The 14,483-nt window shown below is 60.6% G+C and overlaps 2 protein-coding genes across 4 annotated transcripts; one reads left to right on the top strand and one right to left on the bottom strand.

Annotated features, from left to right (window-relative positions):
• Nucleotides 1-258: 258 nt before the first annotated feature.
• On the bottom strand, nucleotides 259-3,291 carry MSRB1 (methionine sulfoxide reductase B1). Its single transcript, XM_054843495.1, has 4 exons — nucleotides 3,178-3,291; nucleotides 2,498-2,640; nucleotides 2,270-2,384; nucleotides 259-1,611 (listed from the first exon to the last, which is right to left on the bottom strand). Exons 1-4 carry the CDS (start codon nucleotides 3,230-3,232, stop codon nucleotides 1,580-1,582), a joined length of 345 nt encoding a protein of 114 aa, XP_054699470.1. The 5' UTR covers nucleotides 3,233-3,291; the 3' UTR covers nucleotides 259-1,579.
• Nucleotides 3,292-3,555: 264 nt separating this feature from the next.
• LOC129213450 (testis-expressed protein 2-like) lies at nucleotides 3,556-14,468 on the top strand. Of its 3 annotated transcripts, none has more exons than XM_054843493.1 (13): nucleotides 3,556-3,984; nucleotides 7,088-7,255; nucleotides 8,802-9,721; nucleotides 9,882-10,082; nucleotides 10,184-10,487; nucleotides 10,810-11,027; nucleotides 11,248-11,394; nucleotides 11,499-11,598; nucleotides 11,762-11,894; nucleotides 12,007-12,144; nucleotides 12,397-12,609; nucleotides 12,946-13,066; nucleotides 13,848-14,468. In XM_054843493.1, the coding sequence occupies exons 3-13, from the start codon at nucleotides 8,819-8,821 to the stop codon at nucleotides 13,971-13,973; spliced, it is 2,604 nt and encodes an 867-aa protein (XP_054699468.1). In that variant the 5' UTR covers nucleotides 3,556-3,984; nucleotides 7,088-7,255; nucleotides 8,802-8,818; the 3' UTR covers nucleotides 13,974-14,468. The 3 variants fall into 3 exon arrangements, with proteins under 3 accessions (XP_054699468.1, XP_054699467.1, XP_054699469.1); XM_054843492.1 differs by having other exon boundaries at nucleotides 11,221-11,394; XM_054843494.1 differs by lacking the exons at nucleotides 12,946-13,066; nucleotides 13,848-14,468 and adding an exon at nucleotides 12,749-12,929 and having other exon boundaries at nucleotides 11,221-11,394.
• The last annotated feature ends 15 nt before the right edge of the window (nucleotides 14,469-14,483 follow it).

Below are 14,483 nucleotides of genomic sequence, written 5' to 3'. Positions count from 1 at the left end.
CCACGCTGGATGCGAGCTAATGCGTGTCCACACCTTGGGTCACCTGGTCTGCAGCTGGAGACAGAGACTCCAGATGAAATCTGCTCTCAGCCTTCTGGCCAGGGCTTTGTACCCGCATTTGTGCCTGCCTCGCACGCGTCCCACCACCAGTGCAGCCTCCCCAGCTTTCAACCAACACCGGGCAAACTGAGGAGAGAAGGAATCCCATGGCAGATGCACCGGGGTGCTCTCGCCGGTGCTTTTTTAAAAAAGAGGTTATTTCTCCGACACAGTGAATCAGTGCTTTATTTTCAGTATTGAAAGAGGTACAAGACCAGCAGTGAGCTCCAGGTAATGAGCTGGCGCGTTGCGCTTTTTATCAGTGCCCTCGTAACGATGGGACTGAGGCTAAATGCATGCAGAGAAAAGCCTCTAATGTGCCCCCAAGTGCAGCTGCACCGTAACAGTGCTGGCAGCACAGCCTCACCAAACCATTCACGTGTTGCACTAGAGCTGCACCACCAGACCCACAGGTCAGCAAAAGGTTTTGCCGTCTTCAAAAATCCTTGTGTATTGACTTCAAAGAGGAGGATTTGGTTTCTGGGCAGGGAGGGAAGGCCACGAATCAGATGCTGAATTAAGGAGAAATCCGTGTCCCAGCCCTTCCAAGCGCAGAGGGAACGCAGATGTGATTCCTAAAGCCGGAGTTGTGCAAAGTGCAGCCCATGAGACTGATTCTGGCCTCCCTTGCACCATTGTACAGCAAGGAGGAACCGTTAGTGCCACTGGGGTCTATAGCACAGTGATAAATCTGGTGTAAGGCCAACTCAGAATCAAGCCCAGAGGGCATGAGAAACCTAGAACTGTCTCTACTGCGTGCAAGATGGGTAGAGGGGTAAAATACCTGGATGCTGTCTAGCAGGATCATAAAATCATCCTTGCCCTAGCACCCTGGGAGGGTTTATATAGCGCAATTCATACCATGATCCCAGCCCAGAATAGCACCAGAGATTAACCTAGACTCTGACCTCAGCTAATCCAGCATTACTCCCTGGAAATGCCAGCAGAGTGACTCTGGATTGAATTGGTGTCACATTAGAATTGGCCCCTCCTGGCTGTGATCTGGAGAGCGTCCTGGCTCGGCTGATGTCAACAGCAAAACCTCCCCAGAGCTCAGCAGAGGCAGGACTGCAGGCACACGCGTTGCTCTAATGGGCAAAACCAAAAGGCCTCAGTAGTAGCTGCTACTGGCAGAGGCGAGGATGCTGGGGAGAACAGACGGTTGAGGAGGTGAGAGTGGGTAACACGAAGAGCCGTAGCCTTTGCATCACCCCAATTTGTGTGAAACACCCTCAAGCACAGGTCATATAACCTGCTACCCAGCAAGCACAGAGCTTCAGCAACCCTCTTTTCCCCTCGCCTCCTCTGTGCTCCCCCCAGCATCCCAAATCGGAGCAGCTCTGAGAGGGAACCAGTCCAGGGAAACCAGGAGGTTCTTCGGGGTTTCTCTTGCTCCAGGTGCCCCCTTGACCAGATGGTGCACCCCATGATGTGAACACAGGATCAGCCCAAGAGCAGTGTGCCAAGTAGAGCAGCTCGCTTACGTCTCCTTCAGGTCCTTGTCTGATTTGCCTAAAAGAGGGGGAGGAAAAATCAGGGCTCGTGTTTCTTGCTCCAGAACCCCCAGCCCCTTTTATATGGTTACTTTGCTATGTGCAGCTAACATCTCACAGCCATCGCAGTCTGACAAGCAGGACAGCAAGTCATGGCCAGGGACAGGGCCTCCCAAAGCCTTTTCTGACTTAGGGGAAGCAAACAGCAAGCTAACCACAATGGCAAGAAGCCCTGCCCTTCCCCACAGACCCACTCCCTACCCGTAGGGCAGCTGCGATATTCAGAGCTCCCACCTGACTTCCGAGAAGTGAACCAGCAAAGTCTCCCAGCCCCATTTTTGCCACGGCAGGAGCTCCCTGCCCTCACTTTGCACCACCAGCAGAAAACCCCCAACGCTCAGCCACCCCTCGGACACACGGACACCTGTGGCCGCATCGAGGAGCTCCAGCACACTCTGCATTTCACTGTGGGAGGTCAGGGAGCCCCCGCTGAGCCGTCAGCTGAGCAGACTGATGCACGTGAGATTTGTTGAGGATGCGAGTGGCTCCTCGGCTTATCTGAACAGCCAGCTACGCCCCACTGAAAGCAGTGCATTGCACACAGCGTGGTCTGGCTATCAGCAACTTCCCAAAAATAACTACGTGGGCTGAAACAGCTGCCAAGCCACAGCCTTTACCTTTCGGGATGAACTTCAGCGAGCTGCTGAATATTCAGAAGCGGGACTGCCCCCTCTTCGGCCCATCGTTGAGGAATTCATGGCCGAGCCCATTGCCACACTTTCCACAAGACACCTGGAAATGCAAAGAGAGAGTTCAACAGCAAGTGGTCTTTCTCAGCAGACAGGCTCATGAAAAAAGCCTGTGGGGATTTTTTTGCTACTTCCCAAGCATTTCAGAATCGGCACCTTCAAAGCCCCCGGCCGCTCCTTGCGCTTGGACACGCTGTCCTCCTGGACGGTCTCGGTGAAGGCTGGCCACGGGGACGAGTGCTCGTACTTCGCACGGCTGGAGAACAGCTCGTGACCACACTTGGCACAGACGTAGATGCCTGGGGAGCGTGGCAGGAGAGGGGTCAGTGCTGGGGGGCAGCCGCCTGGCCCCGCTCTCTGGCCAGCTCCCAGCAGCGATTGCCAGGGATCGGGGGGGGGGGGGGGGGGGGGGCGGTAGCAGTGGGAACACGTCAGCAGGGTGACATGGGACACTCGTGCTGAACTTTGCCCGCGTGGGCCACAGGGCAGGGCCCACATCCCCCATAGAGGCTCCTCTGCAGGACGAGTCCCCTCCAAGGGACCCCCCCAGCCCCACCTTTGTAGGCGGCATCTCCCCCATCCCCCCACCCTGGCCCCATGGGGGGGATCCCCCGACAAGGACCACAGAGAGGGGACACCCAGCCCGGTCCCCACGGGTGGAGGATGCTCCACAGGAAAGACGCGCACACACACCTCCCCCCTACCCCGGGGACCTCAGCCCCTGCGGAGGACATCCCCTGCCACCCCCCCGACCCCACGATGGGGATCCCCCCATCCCACGGGGAACCTGCAGGCCCCACGGGGAGCCCCCCCGCCATCACCCCGGTCCCGCTCACCCGGCTGGAAGTGGTCCTTGAACACCTCGCCCCCGAGGAAGGAGCAGAAAGACATGGCTGCGCCCGCCGCCCCGGCCCGGTTCCGCCCGCCCCGGCCCCGCCCCGGCCCCGCCCCCCACCGCTGCGGCGCCGCACCGCGACCGGCAGGGGGCGCCGTGGTGCAGGCGGTACCGGGGGGGTCCCGGTACCCGAGAGGGGGCCCCGCTCCGCCCCGCGCCCCCCCGCCACGGGAAACCCCGGGCCGGGCCCCGCAGCCCCCGCGAAGGCGTCCTGGGTGAGAAGGGGGCGGCGAGCGCCGCCCCGCCGGGCTGCGGGCGGGGGGATGCGCGGGGGGGCGCGGGGCGGTGCGGAGCTGCGCGGGGCGGGGACCCGGCACAGTCCTGCGGATGCTCCGGCACCGCCGGCTGGAGCCGGGCGAGCTCCAGCCCGGCACAGATTATCCAAACCTGACACCGGGACCAGGACGGACCCTCCGCCTCCATCACCGGCATCGGTTCTTCACACCCGGCACCGGCGCCGACCCTCCTCTCCCGGCACCGATATCAGTCCTTGGATCCCGGCACCGGGACCCGCCGGCCTTCTTCAGCATCGGCACCGGCACCGGCTCTTCTTTCCCGGCATAGGGTCCGGTCCTCCCCCGGCACCGGGACCGACCCTCCTGTTCCCCAGTGCCCTCCGGCACTGGCGCTGGTTCTCCCCCGGTACGGGGACTAGCCCATATACCCGGCGGCACCGGCACCACTCATCCTTCTCCAGCACCAGGACCGACCCTTTCCTGGCAGCACCGGGATCTCCCGTCTGGCGCAGGTACCCACGCTGCGGGAGCAGGGGACCCGCGGGGAGGGCGCAGAGGCCGGGGTAGCCCCAGCCCCCCACCAGCTCTGGGGGATGGAGGTTGGGCAGCTCTTGGGACGAACTGGGGGCTCCCCCACCACGAGGATGCCAGGGTCTCAGAGGATGGGGTGCAGGCACAGGCTCAGCAGGGACCACTTGTCCCACCACCCCGGGAGCGCAGAGCCAAGGGTCACCCGTGGGGACCCTCCCCACGGAGGCCAGTGCAGGGAGGTGATGCGAGTCTGGGCTGTGTCCCTCCGTGGGCTGTGTGGGGCTCCCAGAGGAGGAGGAGGCAGCAGCCCGACATGCTGCAAGGTAAGGGCTTTGAAGGTGAACCGCAGGCAGCCAGATCCTTGGCAGGCTCTGGGAAGGGATGACCTGTGTGCAGCTTCCTTTTCCTTCCAAAAAAACCAGGCGCCACAAGTCTCTTCTTCCCTAGTTTTATCTGAGGACCTTTGGATGAGTCCTCATCCAGTGGGCTCTCACGGAAATTGCACTTTCCTTGGTGCAAGAGCAAAAATGCTGGCACCCTTCGGATGGAAACCAGCGGCTGTCCCAAGGAGCTGGCCTTGCTGCTGGAGCCCTGCAGCCCACAGCAAAGCACTTGGATGGGTCCCTGCTTCCTAATGCCAACGGATGTGTCCATCAGCCAGGAGCTCACCCAGGGGCTGTGCCCCGGTGTGGAAACCCCTGCGTGGGGCCAGCGTTGGCGGTGCTCCTGCCCACTGGATGCTGCCGGTTTGAATTAGGTCAGGCTTTCATCTCGAGTAGGCTGAGCTCCCCGCTCCAGCCCCAGGGATTGATGATTCGTGGCAGGCACCCGGGCGGGGGGGAAGAGGCGCTCGCTGCAGCACCGTGGGGTAGTGGTGAGCCGAGGACGCACCATGTCATTGCGCGGAGAACGGGTGATGCACTCTTTTGAAAGCACCTCCTTTATGATCCACTGAGATCAGGTGAGCAGGGTGTCGGGAAAGGCTCCAAATAGACTCAAGGATGTGTACACCTTCAGGGCGCGGATTTTCAGCCAGTGGAAGGAGCCACAGCAGCCTCTGGGACCCTGTGTCTCAGCAGCATCGTCCGTCCCGACGTCCACTGCTAACCAGAAAACCTTGCCAGAACGGGAAGTGGTGCCTGTGCTAATGAAAGAGATGAGTGAACCAGCCAGGTCCTTCCCTAGGGCTGTGTCCTGGTGAAACCAGGGCTGAGAGCTCTCCTGTGAGCTGCAAGGGCCACGCCATATGGGACGCAAAGGTCTTGGGATGGCCCGGGCTCCTTTCACTCTGTGCTGGCCACCCCGAGTTAGTAGTTGCTCTTGGCATCAGCAGCAGCCTCTGTGCAGGGAGGTATGGGGAGAGATGGACAGAGGACGCGATGGCTGAGACATGGGGGTGAAGCAAAGTCCATAACAGTGGAAAGGTTGAGCTCAAACCTGAGACAGCACAGGGTGGTGGGGAGGCTTTGGGAGCTGGCTGCCGGGGGACCAGACTGGGTGCTGGGGCTGGGCGCTGACGTTGGCTGGCTCTGAGCATCCCAGCAGGCACAGCTGTCCTGGAGCCATTCCTGCAGTGCCGAAGCCTGCCCGGCTCCTCACTCCCCCAGCAGCATGAAATCCACTCCAGTATCCACCAGTAAACCCCCTGAGAAGGAGCAATGCGTTGCGGGAGCTGGAGCAGAAGACGAAGCTGGGATCCTGCGCTGCCCAAAGTTATGTCTTGAGGTTGCAGTGAGACTTTCTTCAAAGCCCCACGCTCCTTAATCACAGGCTAATGCAGAGAGCTCTCCAGTTACAGCGCTAATAACCACAGCAATTTAGTTTCTGTAGCGGTATATTGTGGAGCTAATTAGATGAGGGATTTCCAGCTCGTTTGGCTGGGTGATGAAAGCTTCCCCTACACCCAGGCAGAGCTGTGCCACCGTCCCTGCCAGCAGTGCCAGCCCTCTGCCCCCAGCCACCGGCACCTCTAATTAACTGGAGAGGGCTGCTAGAAATTAATTTTTCAATTAACTCTCTCTGATTTCACAACAAAAGCAAACACCAGTCGGGCAGTGCCCACCTGGGAGCGAGCGGCTCAGGGCACTGATGGTGCAGCCCCATGCGTGAGAAAAACATTCTCCTTCCAAGCGGTTTGTAGGTATTGCACCCTGGGGTGAGCTAATGTCGGGGTGCGTGACGCCGCGCCATGCTGTGCCATGCCATGGAGGCTCCTGCTGCCTCAGGCATGTAAAGGAGGTATTTTGGGGGGAGATGCTCGAAGACATCAGCCCGGTCCAGGCTGCAGCTTGTCTCTGTGTCAGGTCAGGTCCAAGCCCTGAATTTGAACCAGAGCTGAGAACAAGGAGCAGGAATTCAGAGCCTCGGTCCAGCGGACAGGCTTGATGATGTTTATGGCTTCAGTGTTTCCAAGAGCAGCGAGGGGGCTCGGCGGTCATTAGGGACCTTGTGTCTCTGCCCAGCTGGGGCACTGGCAGCTCTCAGGGCTCTGCAGAGATGTGACTTTCCCAGGCTGGGTGTCCCAAGCACCAAGTCTGAGCCGCTGCCATCCCCATCCATCCATCACCCAGCTGTGCCCACCCGGCTACCCCCAGTGCTTGATGAAAATACTTGCAAGGACCTTCATATTCAACTTATCCTATAAAAAGCAAAGAGAACCTCCCCCCTCCCTGTGTGTCCCCGTGGTCACAGGCTGGGGACGAGCTCTGGGCTGGAAGGTGGGTTAGCAGTGGCACCAAGGAGCCGACTCCAGGGGCACCTCTGGGCTCAATATTTGCTCTCCAAAGCCTGAGCTAGCAGCATAACCTTCACCAGGGCTGCTCAGTGTGGACCCTTCACCTCAAGGTGCTGGTGGTCCAGCCATGGCACCCAGTGGGGTCCATCCCTGGTGCTCCCCACCCTCCCAGGCACCCACACTCCCCAGAGATGGCTGCATTTCAGCAATGTATCTATAGCCCCCGCTGTACTTGACGTCCCTGCCAGATGAAAACTCCCATACAAACCCAGGCTATTATTATCTCTGTCTTCCACTGTGCTAATGGTCTCTCAGGAAACAGTCTTTTTTTTTTTTTTTTTTTTTTTTAGCTTTTAAAACCCACGAATACCGGAGTGGTGGCAACAAAAAGCCAGGCACGGCAGAGCAGAGCACCGAGGCCTTGCCAAACGCAGGGGAGTTGGCATCCCCCTAACCCGGCAGAGCCGAGGAGCAGCGGCAGGGCAGGATCAGCCGAGGAGCAGCCCCGGGGCTTTCTGGTAGGCACAGCTGAGGGCTGGGGAGGGCAACGGGTAGCGCTGGGGATACTGGGCAACAGCCGTGGCATGGGGCCACTAGGAAACCTCTGTGATGAGGGGTAAGTGGGGGGTCTCGGCTGCCCCCCACCTGCCGTGCTTGGGTGGGAGGTGTACGGGGCCCCATGGCATCGAGGAAGGGGTCCGTTCTCAGGCCCAGCTCTGCCACTCATTTTCCTCTTCTTGCTTCCTGTTTTGGTGTTTCGGTGCTTTGCGCGGCACCCCGGACCACTCCGTCTGCCAGAGGGTGCTGGTAGTGCCGGCGGTGCTGGCAGCCCTGCCCACGGGCTGGATGGTGCCAGCCCCACAGCCAGGGTTTCTGCCAGGTGCTGGGTATCACCGGGGTAACCCACAGATTATTTGGGGAAAACAAGTGGCTCCTGCAAATCAGAAGCAAAGCAAAAGGCACAAAGCATGAGATTATATAAACGGCGCTGGAGGCAGCTGCGGCACAGCCTGTAATTAATTCGTGGCAGTGAAGTGCTTTGAAGATCCAGGGCGACGCGGATGCTGGGTGTAAGGCAGCCCAAGGGGCAGCACCCGCCGGCAGCAGGGTCCTGCTCAGCCCCGGATCCCATGGGATGGCGTCCCCGCTCCTGCCGCAGGGATGCTGCGAGGGGAAGGGGGCAGTGGCAGAGCTCAAGCACCCCATGAACTTGCTGGGTGCTGGGCGCAGCCGCGCAATGGCCCTGCAGAGGAGCCATCTTACAGTCTCCATCCCTCCTCCCAAAATCACACACGCACGGCTCGGGAGCAGGGCTGCCCCGTTGCTTTGGCAGGAGTGCAGCAATGGAGGGATCACAGTGGCTGTTGGGGATGGGACAACACTTTGCCGTGGCCAGGAACACCCTCAGGGCTACGGAAACTTTATATGTTAGAAAAACTTTTGTGCCCTTCCAGTAAAAACAGAGATTACCGACCCCCTGCTTCCAGAGCATCCTCCCACTGAACTAGGGCCACAGCTTGGGCTTGTTTCTTTTCAGGTTTATGCAATGCATTAAGCAAGGGCCAAACCACTGTTGGTTAAGTGAGAAACATTTAGAGGAGTCAGAGGGTCCTGCCCGCTGGCATTGCATCCCTCCTCACAGCCCCGGCACTTGCACTGGGCCCAACGTAATGTCCTGATGTGGGAAAATCCCCCTTGTTTTGCTGCAGACCTGGCTCACAGCTCCGGGTTCTCAGAGGCCCGTTGCTAATAGCCTGGCCGAGGTTTATCCTCATTATACAAACAGTTCCCCGCACGCTGTCATTGAGGTCATCTTACCGTGGTGCCTTCTCCGTCCCATCCCGGCCAGGAAGCACAGGGAGAGCCACAAGCCTCCTGTCCACTGGCAGCCCCATGGCCCCAAGGGCATCCCAAAATAGGGATCACCCAGCCCGCGGTGACGAGGTCCCCAGGGACACGCCACTCCTGCTCGGCAGCTCGTGGTGATGCTGAGGACCAGGGCAGGGACATGCTGTGCCTCAAGGTGGCACGAACCTGAGCCGCTTCCTCCTGTTCCCTTGGCAGCACCGGCGTCGTCGGCGATGCGAGCGATGGCAGACCAGGCTGCGACAGCGGCAGACGCCTCTCCAGCCCTGGCACCATCCCCGGGCTCACCTCGGCGCAGGGACACCGATGGGCTAATGCCCCATCCCACCGGCACCAGGGAGGATGGTGGCGGCCGGGACAGCTGTGGGCTCATTTTCGCCGTGGATGGGGACATGAAGCCTCCCACCTCGCCCCAGCCTGGGGGGATGCTCCTGGCTGACCTCCCACGGGCCCCCCAGCCCCGGCTGAGTCCCGCTAAGTCCCGCACGGCCCCATCCTCCCCCAGCGTCTCCCCATCAGAGAGCCGCGCCGCCCTGCTCCGGCTGCGGGAGGCCAGGCTGGAGGACACCAAGAGGCGGCTGTCGGAGGCTGTGCAGGAGCCCCTCAGCCGGCTCAGCCGGCTCATGGCCGAGGAGAGCAGCCCCGTGCCCCGGGTGAAGGCGGGCGCCGGGGGACAGGAGGCAGGGGGCAGCCCCGGGCAGGTGGGGGGCCGAGGGGCCGGGGGCCGGCGCACACGGGACTGGAGCCCCTGGGAGCCCACCCTGAACTGCCGCTATGAGATCTGCTCCTATGGGGACGTGATCCAGGTGGTGGAGGTGGCACAGCGGGATGCCGAACCCCAGCTGCCACCCCCCGAGGAGCTGCCACCAGCACAGCCAGAGGGCACGGTGCCAGGCAGAGCCCTCGCCTCCATCGCCCTCCTCGCCTACGGCTACTTCATCCTGCCGCTGCCGCCCTACGCCGCCGGCCTCTGCCTGGGGCTCATCTGTGGGCTGGTGCTGGGCTTCCTTGCTGTCCTCCTCCTCGTGCCGAAGCCTCCGCCAGCAGCACGGGGACCGCGGGGCCGCCTGCGCCCCGAGCTGTTTCCAAGGCAGCTGCAGGAAACCCATCACCTCCAGGTGGGAGAGGGGTGGTCTGGGAAGGGGTGCTGGGTGGTGGCTGGAGGGGAGCCCGAGGCTCGGGGTACAGCACCGAGGGGGTGCCAAGCCCGTGGCAGGTGCCGGCTGCCACCCTGTACGGCACAGCGGGAAGCAGCTGGCTCCTTTTCCTCCCACGCAGGGCTGGATGAACCAGCTGCACGTCTACGACCCTGAGCTTTTTCACCCCTCGCTTACACACTCGGTGCTTGCCACACTGGATGGAGCCACCCTCAAGCTCTCCTACCCCAAGACCAACATCTCACGCCGAGCCACTTTTGAGGAGGAAATCCTCGACACCGTCTTCATCAGCCACCGCTGCTACGACCTGACCAATGCCAAGGTGAGTCCGGCGGTGGCAAGGACCCTCCCGCAGGAGCAGAGGGCTCTCTCCTTGCAGGAACCCCCAGTACCCCCACCTCACTGCTGCTTTCGGTGTTGCAGATCTTCCTCTGCCCCCCCAGCCTGGCCCGAAAGCGGACATGGAACAAGAAATACCCCATCTGTGTCCTCCTCCCCAACCCGGCAGAGGTGGAGTGCAGAAGCAGCGAGGAGCAGGATGCAGAGCTGCAGAGGAATGAAGGGACAAAGAAAGTGCCGGTGTTGGGGCAGGATGTCCTGAGCGACTGCAGGGAGAGGTGCCTGTACCTCTTTGGGCGGACAGGGAGGGAGAAGGAGGAGTGGTACCAGCACTTCGTGCGAGCCTCCCGTGGGACCCCTAGCAGCAGCCGTGGTGAAGCCAGGGCAGGTGAGATGTGGCCATTGTGGCTTCTGCTCTGTGCTGGGACTGATCCAGGGTGGGAGCTGCACTTGTGGCAGGAGGACAAGCCCTTGGTAGGCAGCAGTGAGTGTGGGGGAGATGGGGGGGCTCAGAGCCAAGAGCATTTGCAGCAGCAGGGAGAGCCTGGAGGATCCCCCTCGCCAGCATAGGGTGGGTGGCATGTCACTGGCATCACGGATGGGCAACGTGTCACTGCATGTGCATCACAGCACATCACCGTACATGCATCACAGCCAGGCAGCATGCCACCTGAAGCCATCCTGACCCTCTCATGTCCCCATGTCCCCAGGCGTGGGACCAGCTCTGCGGAGCAGTGGCAGCAGCAGTGGAGGGAGCGCTGAGGACATCCCCTCTGCTGTCCCGCTCAAGGACCTGGCAGGAAGCGTCCGACAGAAGGTTTTCCTGGATTACAGCACCTACATGGCCCGATTCGTGCCAGCGCAGGTGGGGGGCAGCCTGGACCGGAGCCCCTCTCATGGAGCACTGAGCAGCCCCACACCCACAAAGGTGAGTGGGACAAATTCAGCATTGGGAGCAGGACACGAGTGCTAAGCAGAGGCTGATGGACCCTGCATGCAGCCACTTCCAGTCCTGTGGTTTGTCTCTTCCCTCCCAGCACCGTGGTTTGAGTGGCCAAGCCATGGTGCAGGGGAGCACCTGGCCAGCAGGTCCCACCACTCATGGGGCCACCTTGCTCCAGGGGCTTCTGGCTTCTGTCCCTCCGCAGCTCAGTGAGGACACAGCCAGGCGCAGCGAGGTGTGCATGGCCTGGATGAATGCACTGGTGGGGCGCATCTTCTGGGACTTCCTCCAGGAGCGATACTGGGCTGAGCAAGTGTCCAGCAAGATCCAGAAGAAGTTGAGCAAGATCAAGGTGAGAGGCAGGAGCACCACAGCACCCCGGGGAGCCCCATCCGCGAGGCCCCACAGCAGGTGTCCGGCTGCGGTGACCGTCCCCATGTGGTTTCCCTCCATCAGCTCCCGTATTTCATGAACGAGCTGACGCTGACAGAGCTGGACATGGGCATATCCATCCCCACGGTCCTCAGCGCCTCCAACCCCACCGTCAATGACCAAGGTGAGAGCCCCGCAGAGCAGCAGGGACCCTGGGGCTGGCTCCATGGCAGCTGTTATTAAGATGTCAGCCTGGTCCCCCACACAGGGAGGTTTCGGCAGGCACATGAGCAGCCCTCGACCCCTGCGGTGCTGACAGGGGCCCACCCTGTCCCTCTCCCCGGCAGGGCTCTGGGTGGACATGGAGGTCACCTATAGCGGCTCATTGCAGATGACACTTGAAACGAAGATGAACCTCTGCAAGCTGGGGAAGGAGAGCTCTGCAGAGGAGAGTGGCCCAGCAGAGGCAGGCAGAGAGGGGTAAGGAGTCCATGCACGGCTGGGTTTCATCCTCCTCCTCCTCCTCCTGCCTGAGTGAGGCGAGAGGGTGCTGGCTCCAGGGCACTCCCGTGATGCTCCTCGGGGCTCGCAGGTCCAGGCCACGGCTGATCCTGCTGGCAGACAGTGATGCGGAGTCGTCCAGCGCCGGCTCCTCCGATGAGGAAGACGTCACTGCTGCAGAGCCCGTGGGAGCCCTGGGGGAGCGGGGCTCTGTGCCCAGCGCTGAGGGGTAAGGGGCTCTTGGGGGTCTGCGCCATGGGGTGTATGGGGAGATGCTGGGGAGGCAGGGTGCTACACCAGCACAGGGGCTCAGGGGTGGTTTCCTGGGAAGGCACACACGGGCACCCTGGCACATCACGGCAGCCCTTCACAGGGGTCTCCCGTCCCTGCGAGGTGCTGTGGCAGATGGCTGGGGGATGCTGAAACCCGTCACAGCTCTGGGTTTCACTCCACTGCTGAGCTGTGACTCCCCCTGCTTTAGCCACGTCAGCGGCAACAGCACGAGCCGGAAGATCCTGCGCTTTGTGGATAAGATCGCCAAGTCCAAGTACTTCCAGAAGGCCACTGAAAACGAGTTCATCAAAAAGAAGATCGAGGAGGTTTCCAACACGCCGCTGCTGCTGACGGTGGAGGTGCAGGAGCTGGCAGGCACCTTGGCCGTGAACATCCCCCCGCCGCCAACGGACCGTGTCTGGTACCAGATCTCCTTCCTCCCATGCGGGGACCCATGCGCATCCTCCATCCAGCTTGCACCCTGCAGCTCGGCCAAGGAGCCAGCTCTGGGGCTTCGGGTTCATCTAGGGCACCAGTAAGCCAGTGCTGTTCTCCCAAAGGGACTCAGAGACCTCAGACTCATTTCTCCTAGTCTCCACCCAGGCCAAGACAGGATCTGGGGACCCAGAGCTCCCGCTGCAACCCAGCCACCTCCTCCCAGGAGGCAGGTCTCTAAAACCCAGCAGTGAGGCCATGTGGGCTGTGCCACATGTATTCAGGATGTGACGTTTTCTGCCACTTTCCTTTCCCCTCACAGGTACAGCTTCCGAGTCCCACCCCAGCTGGAGCTGAAGGTGCGCCCAAAGCTGGGTGAGCGGGAGGTGACATTCCTCCATGTCACCGAGTGGATCGAGAAGAAGCTGCAGCACGAATTTCAGGTACCTGTTACAAAGGTCTGCATCTGTTAAAGGGCTCAGCAGACCCTACTGAAGCATGGGCATTGCTGCGATCAGGAATAATGAGACCTCCATTTGGGCCAGGGTTATCCCTCAGAAAAGCGAACATCTGACCTGGTCTGTCCAGCTTTGGACAGTCAAGAAACATGACCTGAGTAACCAGCTGTGAGGGCTAGTGCTCTGAGCACCAGAGTGCTCGAGGAAAAGTATTTTCCTCCCAGTATGTGCAGCCCTGCCCCAAGCAGGGACATTAGGAGTGTCGGCACGTCCCAAGTAGACACACCCCAGAAGGGCTGAATTCACCCATCCGCTCTGGTTTTGAGATGTTTGGGAGATTTACCATCACAAAGTACCTGCTGGTTAGTCTTCAGCCTCTCACCCGTGAGACCTCTGGTCAAAGAGCAGAAATGTCCCCACAGATATTTAGGTCCCCAAATCCCCCCCACCCCCAAAAGAGCTGCCCATTTGAATGGCTTCAAAGCGCTGGTCCCTGCCCTCTGCCATGACCACACTTGAAGCCCTATGGGTGGGCAAAGAAAAACTGCTCCTGCTTGTCCCCATCCTGTAATACCCAGAGCTGGTAATCCTCTAGGGCCAGGCACAGTCAGCTGCTGCTGAGGGGACAGGAGCCCAGGACATGTTCACAGCCCCAGTCTCTGACCCAAGTGCGGCTCCTGCCAAGGCCACTTCCCAGCAGATGTGTCACCGGTCAGGCAGTGGTATTCAAAACCGCTTACTTGTTATTCTGGACTCCTCTTTTCAGAAAATTTTGGTGATGCCAAACATGGACGATCTCATCATTCCCATCATGCGCTCTGGCCTGGATCCTCAGCCACCCACTGGGAGACTGCCCAGGGACCTACCGGCCAGGGGAGGGAAGAGGCTCTGAAGTGCAGCCCCATGGGCAGGGCAGAGACACCGCACAGAGCTCAGGGACCGTGCTGGGACACGGAGCCAGCCAGCCTGGCCACTGACTGCCTCCAGGGCGATGCTGTGGGGTCTGAGCTTCTCGGTTCATCTCATCCTCAGCACTTTTGTAGATGAGTCTCCTCCTTAAATACCGCAAGCACACTTTCAGAGCAGAACCAGACCCAGGGCAAGGGGTTTGCTGGAGACTCAAGAACTTCATGCACCTCCTACCAGGTTCCCAGGACTCCTGGTCAAGGGGGCAGCTCTGAACCAGCGGAGGGCTGGACTTCCCACTGACTGGTTCCCAAAGAGGGTGCGGGACACCCAGACCGGTTCTGCACTGAAGGAGTTGTGATCACTGCTGATCCAAGACATCACAGCTTCAAGACGCATCATCACACCCTCCCCACAGGCAGCTGGACTGCAAAGAAAACACGGGTGGAAAATGAGTCCAAAATCTGAATAAATCCATCACTGCCCAGTCTTACCT

This window comes from Grus americana, chromosome 15, assembly GCF_028858705.1.
Source record: "Grus americana isolate bGruAme1 chromosome 15, bGruAme1.mat, whole genome shotgun sequence".
Lineage (NCBI taxonomy): Eukaryota > Metazoa > Chordata > Aves > Gruiformes > Gruidae > Grus > Grus americana.
The sequence above is the reverse complement of the archived record's forward strand: the minus strand, read 5'-3'. Positions and strand labels throughout refer to the sequence as shown.

Bases quoted from the DNA above. Each gene is read 5' to 3' on its own strand.
- LOC129213450 (XM_054843492.1), top strand. From the start codon at position 8,819: ATGCGAGCGATGGCAGACCAGGCTGCGACAGCGGCAGACGCCTCTCCA. The intron at 10,488-10,809 runs GTGAGATGTGGC...CCATGTCCCCAG, and splicing joins CCGTGGTGAAGCCAGGGCAG to GCGTGGGACCAGCTCTGCGG. The intron at 12,145-12,396 runs GTAAGGGGCTCT...CCCCTGCTTTAG, and splicing joins TCTGTGCCCAGCGCTGAGGG to CCACGTCAGCGGCAACAGCA.